The 26,676-nt window shown below is 34.1% G+C and overlaps 4 protein-coding genes across 14 annotated transcripts; 2 read left to right on the plus strand and 2 right to left on the minus strand.

Annotated features, from left to right (window-relative positions):
- Nucleotides 1-2,471: 2,471 nt before the first annotated feature.
- Nucleotides 2,472-5,413, plus strand: LOC102593767 (F-box/kelch-repeat protein SKIP11-like). The gene is made up of 2 exons (XM_006344209.2): nt 2,472-2,790; nt 3,658-5,413. Exon 2 carries the CDS (start codon nt 3,674-3,676, stop codon nt 4,973-4,975), a length of 1,302 nt encoding a protein of 433 aa, XP_006344271.1. The 5' UTR covers nt 2,472-2,790; nt 3,658-3,673; the 3' UTR covers nt 4,976-5,413.
- Nucleotides 5,414-8,827: 3,414 nt separating this feature from the next.
- LOC102594083 (40S ribosomal protein S9-2-like) lies at nt 8,828-11,048 on the minus strand. Its single transcript, NM_001287939.1, has 3 exons — nt 11,021-11,048; nt 9,707-10,088; nt 8,828-9,011 (listed from the first exon to the last, which is right to left on the minus strand). The coding sequence occupies exons 1-3, from the start codon at nt 11,046-11,048 to the stop codon at nt 8,828-8,830; spliced, it is 594 nt and encodes a 197-aa protein (NP_001274868.1).
- Nucleotides 11,049-12,871: 1,823 nt separating this feature from the next.
- LOC102594420 (probable splicing factor 3A subunit 1) lies at nt 12,872-26,583 on the plus strand. Of its 11 annotated transcripts, XR_001473095.1 has the most exons (7): nt 12,873-13,038; nt 13,499-15,648; nt 15,773-16,072; nt 16,241-16,428; nt 16,537-16,607; nt 16,715-16,857; nt 16,952-17,092. XR_001473095.1 is itself a non-coding variant. In XM_015307310.1 (4 exons), the coding sequence occupies exons 2-4, from the start codon at nt 13,507-13,509 to the stop codon at nt 26,505-26,507; spliced, it is 2,412 nt and encodes an 803-aa protein (XP_015162796.1). In that variant the 5' UTR covers nt 12,872-13,038; nt 13,499-13,506; the 3' UTR covers nt 26,508-26,583. The 11 variants fall into 11 exon arrangements, 1 of the variants encoding a protein (XP_015162796.1); XR_001473096.1 differs by lacking the exon at nt 16,241-16,428 and having other exon boundaries at nt 16,952-17,108; XR_001473098.1 differs by lacking the exon at nt 16,241-16,428 and having other exon boundaries at nt 16,777-16,857; nt 16,952-17,108.
- LOC102596178 (MLP-like protein 34) lies at nt 17,141-18,328 on the minus strand. Its single transcript, XM_006344218.2, has 2 exons — nt 18,097-18,328; nt 17,141-17,608 (listed from the first exon to the last, which is right to left on the minus strand). The coding sequence occupies exons 1-2, from the start codon at nt 18,281-18,283 to the stop codon at nt 17,352-17,354; spliced, it is 444 nt and encodes a 147-aa protein (XP_006344280.1). The 5' UTR covers nt 18,284-18,328; the 3' UTR covers nt 17,141-17,351.
- Nucleotides 26,584-26,676: the final 93 nt, after the last annotated feature.

Raw genomic sequence — 26,676 nt, forward strand, 5'->3', positions numbered from 1 at the left:
TTGAAAATTCATTGAAATATAGCTATGAGCAATTTAATTAAGTCAACAATATCCTATAATATTTATTACCAAATTAACTTCTCACTTTAATCAGAGGTGGACTCATAATGGTGCACATATATCCGCTAACTCTGAAAAAAAATCATATATATATATATTTGAGAAAATGACAAAAACTATGATATAATTAGTAGTGCATCCATGAGGAGCACAAAAGTGCCCTTGTGCTGCTGGTACAAGCTAGAGCAACTATCCATGAGACTATGGTTTAAATCTAAGCTCATATTTAAGCTAAGACAATATTAATGCATCCGAAGTCTTCAGATCATGAATTCGCCTCTAACTTTAATCACGCATAAAAGTAAATAGGTACACTAAACTAATACTACTACTATATAAAAAAGGGAAAAGGGTCAAAAATACCCCTCAACTTTGGTTTATTAGTTGATTATACCCCTACCGTTAAAACAAAGTTATTTATGCCCTTGCCGTTACCAATTTCACCATTTATACCCCTCAATTGACGGAAATCCCCAAATTGACTCAAATTAACCAATTTTACTTAAATTACCCAATTCTAACCCGATCTGATCCGACCCGAACCACCAAATAATATAAACCCATTTTTGTTCATCTTCATTTCTGTTAATCTTCAACTTTAAAATTAATTTTAAAAAAAGTCCAACATAATAACAAATTAACAAGCAAAAGCTGTAACAGTGCCCAAAAATACAATAATATCAAACCAAAAATTAAAATAATCAACAACAAAGTGTAATAGCATACACAAACTTGAACAACAAATATGAATGAAAATTTATTGGAGCTTGAACTCCCTAACCAAATCTGAAACACAGAGAATAGAGTGAAAAATGTAAAAAAAAAAATACATCATAAACTATAAGAATGGAAAGAAAATAGAGGGTCACCGGAGAATGAGGGTGAAGCTCGATCGTGGAGCTGTGTTGGTGTTGTTAACTGGTTTGAGAAATGGGTTTGCTGATTTTGGTGTTGGGAGAGAGGCTGTGGTGGCTGCTGATTTGCAGAGCCTCGCCGGAGTTCATGGTCATTGTTCACCGGAGTTGGAGCCAAAAACACATATACAATAGAAGAAAACGTAAAAGGGGAAAAGGTAGGGGACTGGCGGCGAAACTAAAAGGGAGGGGACTGGCGGCGAAACGTAAAAGGGGAAAAGGGAGGGGATTGGCGGCGTTCGCTCTTCGCTGGAGTTCGTGGATAGAGCAGGTGGTTTTTGCTAATTGTTTGATGGGTGTTTTCAAATGTATTGTTTACAGGTTGTTTTTTAAAAAGAATCCAACATTAAAGATGAAGATAAACAAGATAGAACAAAAATGGGTTATATTATTTGGTGGTTCGGGTCGGATCAGATCGGGTTAGAATTGGGTAATTTAAGTAAAATTGGTTAATTTGAGTCAATTTGGGGATTTCCGTCAATTGAGGGGTATAAATGGTGAAATTGGTAACGGCAAGGGCATAAATAACTTTGTTTTAACGGCAGGGGTATAGTCAACATGATAGTTACATTTTATGCAAAAATTAATAAAATGAAAATTTAAAACAGAAGAGGAATGTATTCCAATAAGTGTAGGCGTCACAAACCTTCTTCCTCCACCCTTATCCTTTTAAAAGTAAAGTTCTACTAACCCTCTCTCTCTTTTTTTCTTTCACGATTATGATGTCTGAGTTCGTTTTTGTGGCAAATTTTCACACGATTTGAACTTTACAATACATATGTCACCTTCCATCATTAATAGTTAGATATCGGGTAATTATATATTCATCAAGATTAGGATAAATAGAAAGAATCACTAGTGTTTTTGTCTTTACTGACATTTCAACCTGAAACTTCATGTTCTCAACCACTTCATTAACTATTAGATCACATCATCGACCATATAACTATATTCACCAAGGCTAGAACATATGAAAAGAATCACTAGTATTTTCTTTATCTCTGCGGACATTTCAATCTGAAATCTCATGCTCTCAACCACTTCATTGACTATTAGCACACACTGTCGTCGACCAGATAACTATATTTAGCAAGATAATGACAGATGAAAAGAATCACTAGTATTTTTGTCCCCATTGATATTTCAACCTGAAACCTCAAACTCCCAACTACTTCATTGACTATGTCGACAAGATAACTATATAGTCTTTATATTCATCAAGATTATGACAGATGGAAAGAATCACTAATATTGACATTCAACTTGAAACCTCATGCTCTCAACCACTTCATTAAATAACTATGTCAACCAGATAACTATATTCATCAAGATTATGACAGATGAAAAGACTCACTAGTATTTTCATCTCCACTAACATTTCAACCAAAAACCTCATTCTCTCAACTACTTCATTGACCACTTAGCCAAACCGTCAACCGACTATCTCTATTTTTGTATATTATATTCTCTCTACTTCTTGTTACTCTGTATTTTTCACACACATCATGGAATGAAAAAGAAAAAAAAAAGCATATGAATGACACATTTCCAGCTGTGGAATGAACAGTACCTTCTCTCTTCTTCATTCTTTTAGTATATATTAATTTAGTAGTTGACATAAAATAGTATGGAAGAGAGAAAAAAGGGGTCCTCTAAAAATTATGCCCCAAAGCAGAAGCCAAAGTCTACTTTGATTGCACAAACAATCCATAGAACCTAAAATCACACACACAAAAAAGAAGAAAAAGAGAGCAAAAACACACACATACACACAGTAGAAATTTAAAGTTGGAGATGTATACATAAATCTAATCAGGTAATCTTTTTTTTCCTTTTAATTTTGTAAACATGATAAAGAGATCTAATTGAATTATTGGGATTGAAATTAATACAAGATTTATTTTTGAGTTTCTGGGTGTTTTCTTATCTGAAATTAGAGATCTGGGTCGGTGAAGTATGCATTTTTTATCCAAAGTTTCAGTTTTTAAAGCAATTTTTGGGTGTTTTTGATTCTGGGTATCTGCTATTTTTTGGTGAATTTTGATTAACCCATTTACTGAATTTTCATGTATTGGAAAACTGAATCTTTGTGGAATTCACTTATCTTTTGATTTAAAGCTTCAATTTTTAGGGTGTTTTTGATTTCAAGTATGTAATTTCTGGTGAATTTAGTTGTTTACTGATATTCTTCTGTTGTTGTTTGTTCTTGCATGTTCATTTGATTGAAAATTTTCAGGTTTTGAGGTGTTTCTAGTTCTGTGTATATAGATTGGCTTCTGCAGTTATGATGTGTATTGAAGAATCAAGTAAATCTGAATTGTACCTTAAATGAGTGTGTGGTAGTAAATTTGCTTTTATTCTTTGTATTTGTGTAATCTGGATTGGTTTTATTCATTATAAGATACTGGAATTGCTTTATTTTGTGATCGAATTGATGTCGATGGAAAGAGTAGTTAGAGATTGATTACCTTTCTTGTGCTTTGATGACGGAGAATTTTGTTGTTTGGTTTCTTAGAATTCAATAGGTTTCTGTCTTTGTTTTGATGAATTCTTATTGGGAATTCTATTGGTTAGGTTGAATCTTGTGCTTTGATGAGGGAGAATTTTGTTGTTTGGTTGCTTAGAATTCAATAGGTTTCTGTCTATGTTTTGATGAATTCTTATTGGGAATTCTATTGGTTAGGTTGAACCTGGACGACATGTTGGAAGATCGGTCTTGTTTGGTTCCGAGGGATTTCACAAGAGAAAGCAACAACTGGTCGGCCTGCATGAATTACAGCCTCGATATGATTGAAGTTCAGCATGGTAAAAGGCCATTGGAAAATAATCAGGAGGATGAAGTTGTGCAACGCAAGTTGCCAAAGCTATCTGATGCTCGTGATGGAGAAGAAGTCGTTCTAGCGTCACCAGATGACCAAGCTGGTGACCAGCGTCATGATGAAGATACCAGTTCTCTTATTCCATCCATTGGCCGAGACAACTCTGTTAGCTCTCTCATTCATTGCTCCAGGTCTGATTATGGTGCTATTGCATCTTTAAATCGTAGCTTCCGCTCGTTAATTAGGAGTGGGGAGCTTTACAGACTGCGGCGTCAACAAGGCGTGGTTGAGCATTGGGTTTATTTTTCTTGCCATCTTCGTCAATGGGAAGCTTTTGACCCCATTCGTCGCCGTTGGATGCATCTACCATCAATGAATTTCAATGAATGTTTTGTGTTCTCAGACAAGGAGTCTTTAGCAGTTGGCACTGAGCTGCTTGTGTTTGGAAAGGAGATTTTGTCACATGTCATTTATCGTTATAGTATACTGACAAACAGTTGGTCATCTGGAATGGAAATGAATGCACCAAGGTGTTTGTTTGGCTCTGCCAGCTCTGGGGAGATTGCCATTCTAGCTGGTGGTTGTGACTCACAGGGCAATATCCTCAGCTCAGCAGAACTTTACAATTCAGAGACTGGAACGTGGAAGACCTTACCAAGCATGAACAAGCGGCGTAAGATGTGTTCTGCGGTATTTATGGACAACAAGTTTTATGTAATTGGAGGCATTGGAGGTACAGAGTCGTCAAACGCGCTACTGACTTGTGGAGAGGAATATGATTTGAAAACAGAAAAATGGACTGAAATTTCGAGCATGTCTCCTGTCCGAGCTAGGGGTGATATGCCTGCTACTTCAGAAGCACCTCCTTTGGTTGCAGTTGTAAATAATGATTTGTATGCTGCTGATTATGCTGACATGGAGGTGAGGAAGTATGACAAGCAAAATAAAATATGGGCTACTATTGGAAGATTGCCCGAAAGAGCAGCTTCGATGAATGGTTGGGGCTTGGCTTTTCGAGCTTGTGGTGATAGGCTAATTGTAATCGGAGGGCCTAGAACCATGGGTGAAGGGCATATCGAAGTTAATTCATGGGTTCCTAGTGAAGGACCGCCTCAGTGGAACTTACTTGGACGAAAGCGATCTGGTAGCTTTGTGTATAATTGTGCTGTCATGGGTTGCTGACATATATGATTTTTGCAAGTAGATACAGAATTGGGAATTCTTGCCAATTGGTAATTTATCCCAACCTTTTCGTTTTTGAATCCTTCTGTTTTTATCTTATCAGATTACCAAACTATACCCAATATTCAACAGAATTACCTTCTTTAGAAGGTCGATCTTGAGTACGACTTTTATCATCTCCCATTTTCATTTGCATAAAACTCCAAAGGCGCCGCATAGGTAAAATATTAACTTGAAGATGGGAGCAATACAGTGATAGATTTTGGTTCTGCTGTGATCCTTATTTTTATTGACATTGTTGAGGAAGAAAAATAAGGTTTTGTAGTGATGTTCATTTGAGATCTTGTTTTATGTACCAAATACATTTATTCTTGTTGACAGGCTACAAATTGAGACATTATTGATACCTTTAGAATACCTTTCTACTTTCAGTTTAAATTTGTGTTATTTTGAGCTTTATATTGTTTTAATCGAGCTGAAGGTCATTCAGAAACAATCTTTCTACCTTCAAGATTCACGAGGTAGTGGTAAGGTAGATTCACGAGGTAGTGGTAAGGTCTGGATACACTCTATCCTCTCCAAATTTCACTTGATATGTTGTTGTTGTTTGAAGCTTTATTCATTTTATTGTGATACATATATAGTGCATCACAGGCATGTTTATCAGATGATGTTTCACAAGTGTAGTGAAAGCTGATTTAACTCTCCAAAAATAGTGGACTGTATACTTATTTCTCCATCTAAGTAAGGGAAGGGAGGGGAGGTGAAGTTTATAGCTAGTCGAAAAGTGATAAAGAAGGTCTATTCATGCTACGTCAGTCGTATGCTTAACACATGCAAGTTGATCAGTTCACCCTTTAGAAATAGGTTAAGAAAGTCATCGGTTCGAATATGAGGAAGGACTTTTTTTTTTGGTATGCCGCTCCGGCAAGGAGTGAGAACAATTTTTGACCTATTATGTCACTTTTTTTTCTTTAGAGGCTTCTCTTATGGCAACTTTTTCGGGGCATCTCGTTGTTCCACTCGATTGATCGATTCAAAGTTCTGAATCGGAGCCCAAGTCCATACTTTGACTAAGAAAAGTGGAAGTTCCTACTATGGAAACATTGGTATACAATCTTTTCGAATTAGAGAGTAAAGTATGAACCTAAAATCAATAAGAAAGAAAGCCATCAAGCAAAATAGTAATTGTCAAGTGTAGCTCTCCCATTCTATTAGTTGGAGTTAGAACAATGTGTACATGTGTTAAGACTGGATTCTCCAAAAAAAATATTGTCTTACTCGTGTTGGATTCTCTAAACTAATTCAATAACTACTATTACGCCTTTAGTCCCAAAAAAGTTGGGATCGTTTATGCCTATATAAACGCTTATTAACCATCTTACTACATCTAAACTCGTGACATACCAATATTACGTAAATACAATCAAAAGTAATACAAGTTCTTTATATTTTTCAAACCGATTAAATCAACCATCCCTCAAAAGCATAGGACCTCCATTAAATGTCAAAGTATACGTATAAATAAAGTCGGTAAATTCAGTCCATATTTATTAAAAAAATCAAGTCGTTTAACTTATATAGACAAATATGGATATCCATATTTCCAATTGTTGAGCCCATTCATCACAACCTTATATGAGTCAAATATTTAGTTAAATTAAATAATCATTTTACCATAAAATAGAGCTCTTATACTAAATAATAATGATAAGTTATGTATAACAATATTTAATAATAACCTAAAAAAAACTACTATAAATATCAGTCCCAAACTTGATAAGCTGTATTAATATATCAAATATAAAAATATTACGTATTAAACTTGTGTATTTGATATGATAAGTTCCAAAAAAATCTTTCTTAAAAGGAAATTTTATAATAATATTATAGATAAAGTTTCTCATTTTGAGTTTATTTTTTATTGATCAATCAAACTAAAATCGTTGCAAGTTTTAGAATTTACTACACATAACCTTAATGTTTATGCATTTAATAAACTATTAAACAATAAAATGAGACCAAGGGAGTAAGTAACTAATTATATCTTCATTGTGTATAATAACAACTAATTTAGACTAACTATTTATAATATAAAAACACAACAACTAAAATAAATGGACCTAAACTAATTGTCACTTATCCAATTTTCTTTACAAGAAAATATAAAATATAATTTTCTTAGGGACTTCTAATAAAACATTTTCTTCCATTAAAATACTTTCAAATATTTTTTGTTTAACAGATAATATGATCTAATTTTTTTTTTTAATTTGGAGGCAAAGTAATTAGTCAATTACTTATATATGAGTCAAGACTTTGAAATTAAATAAAAAATTCTTATTGAGTATCTTTCCTTATATGAAAATAGGTATGATCTTAATATTTAGGGCTTTAAAATTTATTTTATTTAAATTCCTTTTTTGGATTGTCTAATAGGATTATATTTTCTTTTGATCCTTATTTTATTATTAGAGAGCTATAAATTCTAATTAAGATTTTCCATATGTACTAAAATATAGTTGTAATAGAACATGTTAGAAAGAAAAGCTATTTTGTAATTTGATCTTCATTGAACTTCTTTTAAGAATAAGAAAGGTCTTGATGAAATATTGTTCACTTTTTTAATCCAGTTAAAATGAAATTTCACACTAAACAAAATAGTTATGAATTATTTTTATAATATTTAGGAAATTAAAATCAAATGAAAAGTTTACTAAGCCTTTTCGTATACGAAGTAGGTAATAATTTAAAATTTTCTTATTTGAATTGTGTGATAGAAATATAATTCTTGTTTATCATAATTTTATTATCATTAGTTAAAATTCAATTAAAATTTACCCTATATACTATAATTATAATTATAATAGAACATGTTAGAAAAGAAAAGTATTCTATAACTTGATCACCATTAAACTTATATTTAAGTAACATCTTTTAAAGATCAAAGCGTTTTAATTTTTTTTTGCATAGCAAATTTTATTATTCTAATTTCAATTTAAGCCTTTTTCCCAACATTGTTGTGATTTTTTTTTTGTGTGCGCGCTTTGTTTACTTCTTTTTTTAATACTGTACTTTTTAATCACGTAATGCATGAAACTATAATATGATTGATGAAAAAGTCCAACCTAAGTAAATATTATTTTTGACTAATTTCTTTGTTGGTTACATTATACTTATATTAGATTTTTTAATTTTGAAGTCAAGTATGCATAATTCACTTTGACATTTCAATTATAGCATATGAATTATTTTAAATAATATTGTGCTTAAGAATAACAAATACTATAGTCTACATCTCCTAATGCAATGTACAAATGCAACACTGATGGATCCTCTAAAAAAGGGAGAGAGTTAATCAATCTCGAGTTTCACATCAAGAATAAGTTGTAGCACATAAAGATCGTCCATATTTACCTTCCACATCTCAATTTTAGAGTTGTTTGCCCTCACAAACAAGATCCTTGCTAGTCGAAACCTTGGTAAGTTCATCAATGGTGATGACCAGAGCTCCAATGCATGGCAATGGAGACGAAGAGTTGAAGCTTCAACACTCTCTCCATCTCCCTCTCCTCTAAAAGACCCCGTCTTTCCTATTTTTCTTCAAGATTCACTCATAACTAATCTCTACGTCACTAATACATGTATAACGACCCCTTAAGAGGGTAAAATTCTCAAAAAAATCATATGGTAAGACAGATTTAGTCAAAACTCTTAAAACACTGCAAAATCCAAAATTAGAAACTTCTGTTTAATATTTCTTTACTACTACATGAAGATAAACCACAAATAGCAGAAAAATAAGATAGGCCAGTACTACAAGCCAAATAGACCAAACACTAAGATAGTTGATCATTCTTCATCCTCTTCATCACCATCACCACCAGCAGCCTTCTTGGCAGCGGACTTTTGGTTCTTTCGCTTCACTCTTCCAGGACGGCCACCACCAAACGGACTAGTGAGAGAGAAGTCAATGTGCTTCTGGGAGTCCACTCTCACCATAAAAGAAGCAACATTCACCACCTGCCTACCAACTCTGCAATGCAAAGATATTGTGAATCAGAACTGAGAGATCCGAATTCCCAGGCACCAAATAAAAAGTAGGTACATTACTACACTGGGGATTCTGTATATTATATGTGATTCTGCTTGGTGTAAAACAAAACTAGTGCTACATGCAGCAGACTTCTTTCTTCTGATAAATACTTGAAAGAAATGAATAATCATGCACCAGATATTATTTTCATGCCATGTCTAGTATGTTGTCATAAACTCACTACATTTAATAAAATCCTATTTGCACGGAAATGGCAATCGTAGTATAAAGTGCATTTGAAAATAACTCCGGAATAAAAATAAAGTGTTCCTTTCCCGCCTAATATTGATTGACGAAAAAAGAAAATTTTGATTGATGAAATGAAACAATCTTCATAACATGGAACTTTGATCTACTAGATAATGCCAGATAAAAAACTTGTCTTTAATTGTTGATGGATCTTTGTAGCATTTATAGGATCGTCTAAACATTTGGTGTAAAATCAACGCCAATAATTCAGGAAGATTTTGAAAAATAAGAAGTGGTTGAACCCAAAAATGCTATATTGGTAAATTGTGTTCTTCACAAATCCAGCAGAGATATATGCACAGCAGTGGGAAAAATTGATAAACAACAAAAACAAGCAAGACTGAAATTATTTATTTCCATTTGGCCAATAAAGTAACTATTTGTACCTGATATGCCTTTGCCTGATGAGCACTCTGGCATGATGAATTGACTTAGCCATGCCAGTCTTGAAGACAAGTGTTTGGAGACGACGCTCAAGAAAGTTCTCCACGGTGAGTGCCAAGACATAATCAAGCTTGTTTTGGCTCTCATCCAACAATCCATACCTGTTCATCCTCCTCAGGAGAGCTTCACCTTCAAAAATACGACGTGAATCCTTCTCATCCAATGTCAGAAGCATTCTAGCAGCATTCCTGATACGGCTCAAAGCATACTGAACTCTCCAAAGCTCCCTCTTGCACCTTAGTCCATACTCTCCTACAAGTTTCAATTCTGCATCCAATCGCTCCTTCTCGTAGGGCCTTCGTGGCTTCTTAAAGGTCTTCCCATCTGAATTACATATCACAATTATGTAAGATAGACTTAATTACCATGTGAATATACTATACACAGCCTGAATTTTGAGCTAAGCATATCACAGCAAAGTTGAAAAATACAGACTATTAGACATAAAGACCAATTAATGTTAGGTCACTGCATATAACAGACGTCATCAATCAATCAACTAATGACTAAATCACACATCAGATGTCGTCAACTAAACAACCCGAAAAATGCTACTCCCTCCGTTACAATTCATGAGACATACTTCCCTTTTCAGGCCATACCAAAAAAAAAATGTCCCCTTTCTGAAGTTAAATTCAACTCAACTTAAAAATTCATCTTTACACTTGCACTTAATAAAATGATTTTTAGTCACACCAAACATCTACGGTTCATTTTAGAACACAAATTTCAAACGTCTTCCAACTTTTTCATAATCTTCATGTCCAGTCCAAACCATGTCTCATAAATTGGGACGAATGAAGCACATAATTTAACTTTAAGGTAAATAAGGAGTCTCTCAAAACACAGAGACTCCATAACCTCACTCTTAGCCCAATGGTAATATAAAAGTCCTCAATCGCATTAAAAAAACGAAAAATGAAAAGTGACCCAATTTCAAATCCGAGCAACACAATTGAAATTTACATTCCAAACCAACTGATCATACAGTTATAACCTTCAAGGTTCTCCATTAATGAAACAAATAAACTTATACAAACTAGTACAATTACCAGCTACCCAAATCTAAACAATGGTGCAATTAGCTAAAAAACTAAAACTTTACAATAAAACCACACTATTAACGACATAAATTGATCTCAAATGCTGCATACATCCATATTCCTACTAAATTCCCCCCAAAAAATCACTATTTTGCGTATAATCAAAGAGATACACAATGAGAGATTAGACAAAAAGGAGAAAAAAATACTCACAGTTGCGATAAAAAGAGACGTGCACCATGTTTGTTCGTCTCCTTCAATGTACAGAGATCGCGGAGAAGGTAAAGGGTACTGCTATATACTCATCAAACCCTAATAGGCCTTTAATGGATTCTAAAAAAATTGGGCCCAAACTTTGTTTGGGTAGTAAACATAATTTTTGACCCAAAAGTTGGACCCATGGGTCAATATACTCTCGAATTCGTATTCACACGTATTTTATTTGGTCATTGCTATTTAACATGTTTTTTTTTTATGAAGGCATGTTGTTTGGTTGTCTCCATTTGATCTTATACCTATCGGAAATAAAATATTCAATGGATAATATTCAGTATTATATAATTTTGTACGAACTTGTCTTTTTCTTTTTTTTTTCGCTTTCTTTTTAGTTGGTGTATATACTAGTATTTAGTGAAGATTTTTCGTTTTTAAAAAGGAATATATCACTCCTTCAAAAGATAAGAGCAAGAGTTTAAGCTTTCATATCTAAATTCTCGAGTGTATATGCTTTGATTCTTCAATAAGTGAGAAAAATTGTTGGAAAATAAATCGAAAACAATTAGAATATTTGAAATTTTTATTGAAGACAATTTAAATTTTTGAGAGAAAGGAAGAGAGACTTCAAATAAAATTGAAATTTATGGAAGAGTAAGTTCAACGAGTATAAGTCTCTCGCATATCGCAATTACAAATCTCACATTGTAATTGTGATATATGAAATTTTACTTAATGTACGCGTTTGTAAACTACAAGTCATAATTGCGACATCTGCATCTTATTGGTCTGGCAATATTTCAATTATGTCCTTTCCAAAAAAAAAGAAAAGGTCTTCTCACATTTAGTAGATAAATTCTATACTAAAAGATATTATTAAATAAATAAATTACATAACCTAATTTAAAGATTGATGGGTTGCTTCTCAACAAACGTTTGATTTAATGTTACAACACAATGCGGGGTACTTTATCGTTTTCCCTTGAGCAACATAATGAGATTTACTCTTGTTCTCATAAAATCGTAGGAGACGATATGTACACGAACATGCCAAATGTCACTTACCTTGCTCTTGTCTTTTCTTTTTGCAGATCCACTTAAATTCATAGAGGATGAAATTGTGTATCACTATACAAATCTAATGTAGAAAAATGCTTGAAGTGCGATTTCAAGAATTCAATTTGCAATTCATACTTGAGTTCGACATCCTCAACTTCCTTTACCATGACTACTTTTTCATTCTCACATTTTTCGTCACGAGTAACAATAAGTTTGATTTACTAGTTGTGTTTTTTTGCTATCTTCTCATAGTTCTTCATAATATCTCTCTCTATCTCCACAACAAACTCTCGCTTCCAAAATTTTGAATTATTATGTGAATGTCGTCAAACTTGACATTATTCATTCTTTATGCCTTTTCATTTTCCTCCAAGACAAATTGGTCGGTGCGATTTATCGTTGTTTTCACACAATTATTCGCTTTCATAATTTCTGAATTAATGTTTGATGTCGTCAAACCCGACATCCTTTTTCTCAATTTTGCATATTATTGCATTTGTCAAACTCAAAAATACAACTTACAAATTAGTTACATTAATAGTCAAGAGGTAAAATAATTTTCGCAAAATATTATAATATCTGCTTTAACCTTCATAAATTCAAACAATTCAGATTCACACTTTATTAAATGAAAGTAAATTTAACATAAATTATATGTTACAAATAAAAAATCGTCAATAAAAACAATTGTTTACAAAGAAAACTAATCATAATTTTTTTTTAAAAAAGAAGAAGAAGAAGAAGTTATCCAATTAAATAATACTAAAACAAATTGTTCCCATTTAATAAATGCACAAATATAAGAATGTTCTAATAACAATAAGAACAATCGATCAAATTCTAGGGTTCCAAATTTCCAATTAGGTCTTCTAATCTCAAAATTCACTGAGAGTCCGAGATTCAGAGAGAGTTCTGCCGCCGGTTGCCGTCGGTTGACGCCTGTCGCTGTTCGTCTTCAGGTAAGTTCCGTCTTCCTCGTCTAGTTGTTGTCATATACCAGAAAATTGCTGATAAGCTTCTCTGTTCGCCTGTTATGTGATGTATTTAGTGAGCTGAGATTAGCTGTTGAAGTTAAATTTTTCATGAGAAGAGAGAGATTTTGTGTTCATATCTGTCATTTGTTGGGATCTTTTCAGTTATGTGATGTATTTAAAGAGCTGGCATTAGCTGCTGAAGTTCCATTTTTCATGAGAAGTGAGATTTTGTGTTCATATTTGTAAATTTGTTGAGATCTTTTCAGTTATCTGATGTATTTAAAGAGCTCTTGAAGTAACATTTTCATGGGGCTTACCCGAGGGAAAAATTATGAAGATATGAATAAGCTTCTTTTTTTTTTTCCTTCAATCATTCGTTCTCAATGCTATGTGCCACAAATGAATTGTTTTTTTTTTTGAAAATGAAATTCGCTGCAACTTGCAGGAATAGAAATGTTTGGCACCACAACAATATTGCCCCTTCCGGCTCCCCCTTTGGATGGGAATCTGGGACCAACACCTCCAGCTCAGGTGGTAGAGGAACCAGAGGATGATACCATGGAAGAGAATGAAGAGGACAACAATAAAGCCAACAAGGTTCCAACATCTGTTGCTACACATACGAGAACTATTGGTATCATTTACCCTCCTCCAGATATTAGGAGTATTGTTGATAAGACTTCACAGTTTGTTGCGAAGAATGGTCCGGAATTTGAGAAGAGAATTGTTCTAAATAACGCTGGCAATGCAAAATTCAACTTCTTGAATGCCTCTGATCCTTACCATGCCTATTATCAGCACCGTTTGGCTGATGCTCGCGCACAGAATCAGGCTTCTGGAGAGCAGCCTACTCAGCCAGATGACAATGAAGCAGCCTCTGCTCCTCCTACCGCTGATGGTGCTGAGGCAACTGCTAAACCTGATCCATCAGCTCAGTTTAGACCTGTCAGAAAGGTTCTCGAGCCACCTGAGGCAGAGCAATATACTGTAAGACTCCCTGAAGGGATCACAGGTGAAGAACTGGATATTATTAAGCTTACAGCACAATTTGTGGCCAGAAATGGGAAGTCTTTCTTAACAGGGTTAACAAGCAGGGAGATTAATAATCCCCAATTTCATTTTCTAAAGCCTACTCACAGCATGTTCATGTTTTTCACTTCACTTGCGGATGCGTATTCAAAAGTTCTGATGCCTCCCAAAGGCTTGACGGATAAGCTGCAGAAGAGTGCTGCTGACATGACAACAGTCCTAGAGCGATGTCTGCATCGGTTGGAATGGGAAAGGTCACAGGAGCAGGCTCGACAAAAAGCTGAAGATGAGATAGAACAGGAGAGGGTGCAGATGGCTATGATTGATTGGCATGATTTTGTTGTTGTTGAGACTATAGATTTTGCTGATGACGAGGATCAGGATTTACCTCCACCTATGACCCTCGAGGAGGTTATAAGGAGGAGCAAGATGCCTACATTGGAGGAAGAAGAGTATGTTGAGCCTGGAAAAGAGGTGGAAATGGAGATGGATGAAGAAGAGGTGCAGCTAGTTGAAGAAGGTATGCGAGCTGCGACTCTTGAAGAGAATGGTGGTATCAAGAGTGCTGAAGCCATGGCAATTCCAGTGGAACAGGACCCACCAATGCGGATTGTGAAGAACTGGAAGAGGCCTGAAGAGAGGATCCTGGCAGAAAGGGACCCAACTAAGTATGTTGTCTCACCTATAACCGGTGAGCTAATACCTATTAATGAGATGTCTGAACATATGAGGATCTCTCTCATTGATCCAAAGTATAAGGAACAGAAGGACAGGATGTTTGCGAAGATTAAGGAGACGACTCTTGCACAGGATGATGAGATTTCTAGGAACATTGTTGGACTTGCAAGAACCCGTCCGGATATATTTGGTACCACGGAAGAAGAAGTTTCAAATGCGGTCAAGGCTGAGATTGAGAAAAAGACGGAAGAGCCGAAGCAAGTCATATGGGATGGTCACACAGGTAGCATTGGTCGCACTGCGAACCAGGCAATGTCTCAGAACAGTGATGAACAGAATGATGCTGCAAATGATGCAAGAAACCTTCCTGGACCACAGGCTCCTCCACCTCCCAGACCCGGTTTTCCATCTATTAGGCCACTACCTCCGCCACCTGGGCTTGCACTGAATATTCCTAGGCCTCCTAATACAGTCCAGTATTCTACTCCTGGGGTTGCTGCTCCACCTCCACCTCGACCTCCTATGGTTAACATGATTCCTCAGGTTCGGCCCCCACCTCCTCCCATGCCACAGATGCCAGGTCAGCAAAATTTCATGGTGAATCGCCCTCCAATGCCTCCATCGATGGGTATGAACTCTCATAGCCTTCCAATTCCACCACCTCCTGGATCACAGTTTACACCTTTGGGAGCACCTCGACCCTTTGTTCCCCACCCGATGTCCCAGCCCGGAATGTCTATGGTCCCGCCGCCTCCTATGCCCCAAGGAATGCCGCCACCCCCTCCACCAGAGGAGGCCCCTCCTCTCCCTGAAGAGCCAGAACCGAAGAGGCAAAAGCTTGATGAGTCTATTCTCATTCCTGAAGACCAGTTCTTGGCTCAGCACTCGGTATGGATAGCTCTTTTTTTCCCCCAACTTTTACATAATTGTCTGGGTCTCTGTGAATTTTGCTTAGTGCCTCATTTTTCTTACATCCATGGAAATTTTGTTGCCTGCTGGGGTTGTATTGCAGGGACCTGCAAGGATCAATATATCTGTGCCGAATACCGATGAAGGGAATCTCAAAGGACAAGTTCTGGAAATCACAGTGCAATCTCTGTCCGAAACCATTGCCAGTCTAAAAGAGAAGATTTCTGGGGAGATCCAGCTGCCCGCGAACAAACAAAAACTGAGTGGAAAGGCTGGTTTTCTCAAGGACAACTTGTCTCTTGCGTACTATAATGTTGCATCTGGAGAAACACTCGGTCTCTCACTAAGAGAACGTGGTGGGAGAAAGAGATGAATGGGGAGTTATTTGACATGGCCTTCAAAGGTTTATTTTGCTACTGTTCGGCATATCTAATCCATGTTATAAATTTTAAGAATTCTCCATACTTGTTTCATGTTATTTGGGAGATTATACTGGTCTTGTACTTTAGTTTTTCTTTCTGCAATTTAATCAACTTTATTTTTCAAGCTGATGGCTGAGTATCTACTACAGATTTTGGCATGTTGGTGATCATCCATGAGGACAACAGGAAGTTTACTAGTTCTATGTCTATAAAGATGCCATGACTGTGGGTTCATGGGTTGTGTTTATGTTACTAATTTGTGTTTGTCTCACGACGTGCAGTTGCTCCACCCTAACTACAGCTCAGTTGTTATTTTGTTGTATCTTCCAAGTCCAAGGCACATTCTAAAATTAGAACTTTTCTGATGTCTTCTTGGCAAACATTCCTTATAATTTTGGAGGTTTCCCTTAGCAATTAATATCTCAAATTCTTCTGTGGACTTTAGGACCTATTCTGTAGAAGATGTGCTTGTCGTGGTGGGAGACGCTTGTCCCAAGCACACCTGCCTCTTTTGTGGTGCGTTTTTGGGGTACTTGAGTCTTGAGTCTCTATGTAGCTTCATTCTTTTTTTTGACAATGGTAACTGTTATATGTTGCTTCATACTTTTCGTTTGTTTTGATAGAGTCTGCTGTATGGGGGGAGTGGCTAAGGTTTCTCTGATGTGCCTTTATTTTATCAACACAGCTTTATACCCCTGTTAGGAGTTGTGATGTATGCTGCATTTGTTGGTTGTGTTGCGAGGTCCTATCTCGATAACAAAAGCAGGTAGAGTTATTACTCTTTTCACTGATGTGTTCATTTTAGTGTTTGATGAGATCCTGTTGGCAGATATCAAGATTCAACACTTCACTTTTTGCAGGCTTTCGAAGGAAGTTGCAGACGATTGATACGTCTTTCTTATGTAATCGTTGGGAATTCGTTATATTCTGGCAGATAATGTGCCGTCTTAGTATTCTTCTGCTATGATTCTTAAAAAGGAATTGGTTGATCAGTTTATATATGTTTATGTTTTTGTGGCATGATATTAGTACTAGTGACATATACAATATATTCATCAAAAACAACATTATTTATTCCACATGCTTGCTAGAACTAGCCAATTATTCATCACACTAACACACACATACTTATAATGTGTATGGACATTGACATTATATTATTTATTATTCCACATGCTAGCTAGTTGCAAATTATTCATCACACAAACACAGTTACTTCTAATGTTTGTGTGTCTGTATATATATATATATATGTACACACTATTTCTGGAGAAGGTGACCCTCTATATCCTTGGTCATGTCAAGGATATTACCAAAGTGAATGAGGGGTTCTGGGGTGTCTTCAGTTTTCTTTTCGTATTCAATTGTCCAAGTAGTCCACTGGTGGTCACAAGATGTTGTATAATCAAAGTAATTATACAACTCTAATAAATCTCCTTCAATAACTTTCCATTTGATCAATTTCTTGTGAGGATCGATGGCTTCAATTAAGTGCTTCATATACTTATCTTGTCCAGCTATAATCATTAGAAACAGAACATACAAGAGATCGTTATCACTAGTTCAACTGTTCAATACTTATGAAATATTTAAACATTTACAAAATATTATTTGGTGAGAAAATAATATTTGTGATGTTATTAGTACTTTGATGATTTTTTTTTATTACTAATGATTAGAAGTAATGTTTAAGTGTTAGTAGGAGCCAATAGAAAAAATGTAAAAGTTAAAATAATTTTAATTAAGAATTAAAGTTAAAATAATTTTAATTAAAAATTTCTTCCACCCATAAGCGAAAGAAGTTATATTCCTTTTATGAAGATTAAAGGATATACTTGTACTATATTTATGAAAATTAAACACCATCGATTTTTTTTTTTCATGAAGATTATTTTCTTAAAAATTAACTTTCTTATTAGTTATTATCAAATACTCCAAATAGAGAAAATTTATGCAAGTAAATCATATTGAGAGAGAGATAGAGTACCAAAAAAATATTTGTTACCTTCGATATATTTCCAACTAACAATCGAACCAGTTTTTACGGTTTCACCTTTATGAATCTCAAAATGGGCGATAGTCCTAGGACTTATATTGGGTACCTGATGAGTACTGGTGTGAAAAATATCAAAAATCGAGCCCCCTCCACAATTCATCTCCATTGAAGCAATTAACTTACCTTTCAAACCCATATTTTCTACTTCTTAAGAATATCAATACGTTGTGAAAAAAGTGGTGAGAAAATATTTAGAACTTGTAGTCTTTATATAGATTTCAATTAAATGTGAAATGCTAGAAAGTATCAAACATTTTCCACCACATATCTACGAGTTAATAATATTTTGCACCCTCAATGTATTATCATTTTAGCTATTCACACCTTAACCTATTTTTTTAAAATAATTTATTACCTAACCTTTTACTATTATAGCAAAATTACCTTTAAAAAAAACTTTCAATGTATCATACATATTCCTTCAAAGTGTTAAATGTGAAACTTACAATGTTGTACGATAAAATAAACAAATATTTTTATAAGAACAAATAATTGTCAAAGGTGAAATTAGAAATTTTATTAAAAATGTTCAAAATTTAAATATATATAAACATAATTTTTAACTTATTAACATAATATAATTTTTTATAAATATAACATAGTTTTCATTGAATAGTGTTTAATAACCACCTTCACTCTATATAGCTACGCCACTACAAATGGTTAATAGCACATGCCTATCGCAAAAAATAAAGAGCAACTTTCACATATAGCAAACATAAAAATCATATTTGTATGTTATAGCTATAGTTTGCATAATTGCGCTCCATATCAAATTTTATGTTTGCTATAGAGCTTTTGATTTGTATAATTTGCTAGATACATCCAATTTTATACAAATTGTTCAGTTTTGTATACATTCATTTATACATTGTAATTTGTATAATAAAATCTGTATTTGTATAATTATAAGTGTATAAGACGAAAATATATGTATTTGTATTTGTATATACATTTTTCTCTCGCTTTATACAAACACAAATACATTTTATATACTTGTATACCGAATGGGTAATTGTATACCAAAAATGGCTAATTGTATACAAAACCAAATGGCGAAAAATGAGATGTTTGCTGCGAATTACAAATAAAATAAACTATGGCTATAACATTTAATTTGAATTAATAATTTTCTTTTTCTTATAATTTTTCCAAAAATAAATCATATCTATTTGTTTAATTTTCTTTTCCTAATACCTATTGGCACATGCCTATTGTGTGAGATATAAAATTATAAATGAAGGATGTCATATCTCAACCACAAAATAATAACTTTTTAGACTTTGCAAAATATGAAATAAAATAACAAATAAAATTGAAGGATGTCATATCTCAACCACACAATAATAACTTTTTAGACTTTGCAAAATATGAAATAAAATAACATACATCTTATAATGGAATATTAGAATTATGGTGGTCGATAAATGTCCATAATTTCTTAGATGCTACTTCCATTACTTCTCACCATTATGATTGTAACCTAGTACATCTTTATAGCCATCCTCATGATCTTAATGGTTAATCTCATGTTCATGACATTCTTTAGCATTCATTAATATAAGCCCATAAATAAAGATTGCGGATCATATATGTATGTTATACATACTGCATACTTGAATAAACTTTGAAACACTTAGAAAGAAAATAAGAAAGTTTCCTCTAACTAGTGAGATGGGAAAAACTAAATGACATCTTATTTTTTAGTTTCCCATCCAGAAGATGGGAATTCAAATACAAGTCTAGATCGTGGGTATTTTCACCCCAGACCTGGCACTGACATATGCAACATATTAATCAAAAACAACATTATTTATTCCACATGCTAGCTAGAACTAGTCAATTATTCATCACACTAACACACACATACTAAGGAAGAAAAGCGAGAGTTAGCAAAAGATGTACATAGACTTGCACGCCAGGGAGTCAGACTTATGGATTCCAAAGGAGGAGGAGTGGTGGTGACGAATGGGGCTGAATCATCATTAGTGTCAGAAGTAAAAGACAAGCAAGACCAAGACCCCATTTTGCTGAATTGAAGGCAAATGTTCATAAGCAAAAAGTAATGGCTTTTGAACAAGGGGGAGATGGTGTGTTGAGGTATCAAGGCAGATTGTGTGTACCAATGGTGGATGGACTCCAAGAGAGGTTGAAAACAGCACAGAGTCGTCATAAATCCTACACGATGTTAGGAGAAGAGAGTTAGAGTTTAAAGTTGATGATTGGGTGTATTTGAAGGTTTCACCCATGAAGGGCGTTATGAGATTTAGTAAGAAGGGAAAACTTAGTCCCCGGTATATTGGCCCTTACAGAATATCGAAAAGGGTAGGTAATGTAGCTTATGAGTTGGAGCTACCACAAAAGTTAGTCGCGGTTCATCCGGTGTTTCACATCTCCATTTTGAAGAAGTGCATGGGTGATTCTTTGTTGATTATACCAATCAAAGATATTGGAATCAAATATAGCTTATCTTATGAAGAGATTCTTGTTCAAATTCTAGAATTGCCAAGTTCGCAAGTTGAGAACAAAATAGGTAGCATCAGTCAAAGTTCCTTGGAGGAACCCATTTGTTAAGGAAGGTACTTGAGGTGCTAAGGAAGATATGAAGAAGAGATACCCACATCTCTTCGAATCCGGAGAAGTTCTGAATTAAGGTACTAATCCTTTCTTAGTATTTATTTTTAAGTTGGCATGTTGTTTTGCATTTAATTGTGGGTGCTTGAACTGAATGTTGCATGTTGCACCCTTAGCCTAGTAAGAGTAATCTCATTCAAGGACGAATGTTACCAAGGGGGAGATATTGTAACATCTCGCAAATTGAAATAACTAGGAAGAAGCTAATAAATGGAAATAGTCATTTTTGGAAAGAATGAAAATCTGGAATTTTTGTTAAGTTAGAATAAGTTGAGTTTCAGCCAACTTCAACGGACATAACTCCTAGATCAGGATGAGTTAGGTGTACTTCCAGGTATGGTTGGAAATCTCTTGGGATGATCTTTCCAACACCGCCAAGTTTGCGCGAATCTGAGTTCGTATGAGTGAGATACGCCCATTGAAAGTTGGGCTATTCAAATAAGGAAATGTCCAATCCGGATTTTTGAAGGGTATTTCAGTCTTTTCCTTATCCAATTAATTAAATTCGTTTTAGTGAATTAATTAAGGGTCTAAACTGAACTTGGTCAGTTTTACACTTTTGGAAAAGAGTTAGGGTTTTAGAGAAGATGAGAAAAAAGAAGGAGAAGCAAGGAAATCGTCAAGTTCGTCAAGTTCAGCTTGTGGATTTCGTCGAGGGTGATCCCTACAGGGTATGTGAGATCACATAACGTTGGGTTAGTTCACCCACACACCAAGCATGCTTAATTCAGAGTATTTTAGTCCTAAAAAGATTGAAAATTTGATGTTATTGATAGTTGTTCTTGAATTGATTTCCTTCTTGAATATGAGTTGATTAAGGAGTTTCTTGATGTTAAAGTGTTGTTTCCTTGAGTAGTTTTGGTTAGATTTTGTGTATATGATTTGGGTACCTGAATCTAAAGTGAATTTGAGAATTTTTTTTGAATTAAAACGATTTAGGATTAGAAAACGAGATCAAAAGTTCGTCAGAATTTTGCCTGAAGGGAGGCTAGCGCGACGCGCCCCCGTAGCGCCCGAGGGGATGGCGCGGCGGGCCAGCAGTGCACCAGATTTGAGATGCGCCCAAATTGTCGTTTTTCACCACTTTTCGTCGTTAGCCTATTTAAGTCCTTCTAAAGTGTACTAACACTTTACATTGATTCTAACTACTCTAAATGACTTCTAAACATCTAGAAATCATCCAGAAACATGAATCATAACCTTGAATCCATAAATTCAAATTCAAGGAAAGTCAAGAGCCAAGTCTAGGAAGTTCTTAGAGTCTTTTCAAGAAGTCCTTTGCAAATGTTTTTAACTTTGTTTTAAGACTTAAAGTTCAAGTTGAGTAAATAGTAAAGATTAAAGCTTGAAGTTCATTTCTTCAAAAGTATATGGGGACTATGTATTCCCAAAGAGTAAAATGTTTTCATATTTAAACAAGAAAGGAAACATCGATTTCCAAAGAGCCTTCGGGCTGGTTTTTAGAAAAGAGTAAATGCTTTCTTAATTAAGCAAGAGGGAAAACTTTGATTCCCAAGATAGCCTTTGAGCTAAGTTTTTGAGCAATTATCTCAAATCACAGAAAGAAATATGTTTTTAAACATAAAAAGCTAGTATCATAATTTGGGAGTAGTATTGAGCACTGATATGGGGAAGCGTTCAGAGAACCCACAACCCCCATAAACCATGTAGCCATCATGGGTAGAAAAGGGTCATACTTTTTAGATGAATCTTTTAATGTCTTTTAGCATAGACTAATGGATCCACTTAGTGAGTTAGGTCCTTACCCCCGACAAGGTATATGATGGTCCTTGGCAGCGTGAGGTACAATGTTGTATCATCACTATAGCTCTTAAGTGGTGGTTGTCGGTTAGAGAAATTCCCACGTATTTTTATATACATCAGATTATTTGTATTTTTACATACATCTCAGAGTTATATGTATCTTTGCATACATACAGAGTTATTATTTGTATTTTTATACACATCTCAAAGTTATATGTATCTTTGCATACATACATAGTTATTATTATATTTCTAAATACACAGAGTTAAAAACCATGTTTTAAAGCTTTTCTTGATACTGCATTTATTTACACTGCTTTATATTGAAATCAGTTGAGTTGAGCCAAGTAAGTGTTTCCTTCAGATTCTTTTCAAGCTTAAGTTATGTTTAGCATTTCAACTCGCATACTCGTACATTCAATGTACTAATGCCAGTTGGCCTGCATCGTATTATGATGCAGACGCAGGTAACCAGAATCAGCATCTAGTGCATCGCTGATCGGGTTGAGCACTCAGAGTCAATTGGGGAGCCTCTTTGCTTTCCGAAGAGCTCATTTTTCATTTACTTTCAGTTTTGGTATTTCAGTTGTTAGGATGATCAGGGGTCTTGTCCCGACATCCATCTCAGTTATTAGAGGCTTCATAGATAGACAGTCAGGAGTGCAATTGTCTTTACATTTTCACTATCTTATATATTAAGACTTTAGTTGCCATTTTTGCCAGTTGAATGTTGATATTTGAAACATTCTTAGTATATATCGAGCAGTTCAGTTTACTTTTTAAAGTATTTATCATGAGTAAGTCTTCCGCTGAGTAAGTAAGCCACTCCAAGGGTTCGGTTGGGGCCAGTAATGGTTCTCGAGTGCCGGCCACGTCCAGGGTGTAGGCTCGGGGTGTGACACCAATTTAGATATAAAAATACCTTGGTGTTGTTTTCCCCAACTTCGACACAAACAATTTCACCTGATGTAGCATCAAAGCAATGCATCTCTCTAGTTATCTTGTCTGTTATATCAATGACAGATTTGAGATTCAATTCAGTTGTAATGACGGATTTGAGATTCGCGAAAGAAATCAACGGTGGTCGTCTATTTTGGATCTGTTATGATTTGTGATAGATGAAGGAGAAGAAAATTTGAATTTTGAATTCTCTGAATTTGTTACCGATTGGAATAGATTGATATCAATCTGTTTTTCCTGATTCGTGGGGATCTATTTTGCGTGATTTGTGGGACTGATAAGCAATTTAGCGTTTAGACTCCTTTTTAAGCGCAACAATCAAGTTGTTTTATGTATCAGACGTTATGTATCCGAATGAATATAATGTATTCGGATGCTATAATTTTTAAGGGATTTTGTAAAATAGAAAAGAATAGGGATAGGATGTAATTTAAGTTTTACACTATGGTATTTATGTAAGTTATAAAAAAAAATTATTACTTTCAAACTGAAAAAATCAGAAAAACTGGACCGAACCGAATCAAATCGAAAACAACCAAACCGACGTTATCTTTTTCATTTGGTTTGATTTGGTTTTAGAACTTTAAAAAACCAACTAGACTGGTTTGATTTTGATTTTAACTAATAACCGATCCAAATCGAACCACGAACACTCCTAATTTTAGCTATTCACACCTTAACCTATTTTTTAAAAATAATTTGTTACTAACCCTTTGCTTTAATAGCAAACTTACCTTTAAAACGAACTTACAAGGTAGAGAAACTTTCACATATAGCAAACAAAAAAATCATATTTGTATGCTATAGCAAAGTTTGCATAATTGCGCTTCATAGCAAACATATATATGTATAATTCGCTATACATATATACAAAAAGAAGCAATTGTATAATTCGTTGGCTCCTCTTCAGAATTGTATAATTTCGCTGGCAGGCCATTTGTATAAATTGTTGTTAGCCTCTCGTTTGTATAAATCGTTGACAAACATAAATTATACATTATACAAGCATAAAACTGGGCAGGGGAATATTTTTATTGTATAATTATAAGTGTATAGGACGAATATATATGTATTTGCATGTGTATATACAATTTTCTCTCGCTTTATACAAACAGAAACGCAATTTATACACTTCTGTGTATAAAGCGAGAGAGGCGAGCACAGAGAGAGTGAGCGAGAGAGGAGAGTGGCGAGCGAGAGTTTGAGGGAGAGAGGCGCTGACAAACAGTTTGCTACAGGACACAATTAAATCAAAGTGTGATTATACCATTTAATTTGAATTAATAGTTTGCCATTATGTACAATTTTACCTACAAGGTATCATACATATTCCTTCAAAGTGTTAAATGTGAAACTTTCAATGTCGTATGATAGAATAAACAAATATTTTTATAAGAACAAATAATAGTCAGTGACGTAATTAGAAATTTAATTAAAAATATTCAAAATTTAAATGTATATAAACATAATTTTTAAGTTATTTACATAATATTTTTTTTTATAAATATAATATAATTTTTATTGAAGTGTGTTTAATAACCACCGTCACTCGATATAGCTATGTCACTGCAAACGGTTTATATAGCACATGCCTATTGCATAAAATAAATCATTTCTATTTGTTTAATTTTCTTTTCCTAATACCTATTGGCACAATATGCCTATTGTGTGAGATATAAAATTATAAATGAAAGGATGTCATATCTCAACCATAAAATAATATTTTCTCTGTCCCAATTTATGTAACTTACTTTTCTTTTTAGTCAGTTCAAAAAAGAATGACACATTTCTATATTAAGTAACAATTTAACTATAAAATATATATTTTACCCTTAATGAAATGATTTACAACTACACAAATTTCTATCATTCATTTTGGACCACAAATTTTAAAAGTCTTCATCATTTCTTTCTTAAACTTCGTGGTGAGTCAAACAACCTTACATAAAATGGGACGAAGAGAGTATCTTTTTAGACTTTGCAAAATATGAAATAAAATATCAAATAAAATAACATACATCTTATACTGGAATATTAGAATTATGGTAGTCGGTAAATGTCCATAACTTTCTAAGATGTTACTTTCATTACTTCTCATCATTATGATTGTAACTCAGTACATCTTTATAACATTCCTCATGATTTTAATAGTTAGTTTCATGTTTATAATATCCTTTAATATTCCTTAATGTAAGCCCATAAATAAATCTATTGTGAATCATACATGTATGTTATACATACTTGAATAAACTTCGAAATACTTGAATTTGCATAATCCAGGTCGATCTGACAGTGAAATATCCGGATCTGAAGAATTAATGGAATGAAAATATACTATGTTGGTGACGGACAAGAACCCCGAACTCCTTATAAAACTTAAGTAAACACTTTTCCCTTTAAGTTAATTTTTGCAATTATTTTAGGCTCGAGATCCATTTCCTTACGATATTTATATATCCAAATATTTTATTTGTGTTGAGCAAATGTTATACTAACGGATGTGTCTCATGAAAGTAGTCTAAGTTCATAATTTCTCTTCTCTTTATATTTGTGTTTTTATTTAGATATGACCAAAGCAAAAAGTGGTCAATTGAATTCAAAATCTAAGAATGCAATAATGAAAACCATTCAAGTTCATCATTAAGATATTTGGCTCTAGGATTGAATATATTCTCCATCGGAATATAATTAATTACTCTTATCATATGATTCTAAAAGTCATATATATTCTATCATCACATGTCATTTGAGATAACTTAATTTTTCAACACCACATACGCTCCATATAGATATATAAAATAAAATAAAATGATAAGTAAAAAAGATATAAATATAAATATTAATACATAGAACTTGAATGACATGATACAATGTCTTTTAATTTGGCTTCAGCTAACATCTATGACCTCCAACTTTGAATGTACATAAGTAGGTACTATAATGTTGCATCTGGAGAAACACTTGGTCTCTCACTAAGAGAACGTGGTGGGAGAAAGATATGAATGGGGAGTTATTTGGTATGGCCTTCAAAGGTTTATTTTGCTACTGTTCGGCATATCTAATCCTTGTTATAAATTTTAAGAATTCTCCATACTTGTTTCATGTTATTTCAACATTATTTATTCCACATGCTAGCTAGAACTAGCCAATTATTCATCACACTAACACACA

This window comes from Solanum tuberosum, unplaced genomic scaffold (genome assembly GCF_000226075.1).
Source record: "Solanum tuberosum cultivar DM 1-3 516 R44 unplaced genomic scaffold, SolTub_3.0 scf00051, whole genome shotgun sequence".
NCBI classification, from domain to species: Eukaryota; Viridiplantae; Streptophyta; class Magnoliopsida; order Solanales; family Solanaceae; genus Solanum; species Solanum tuberosum.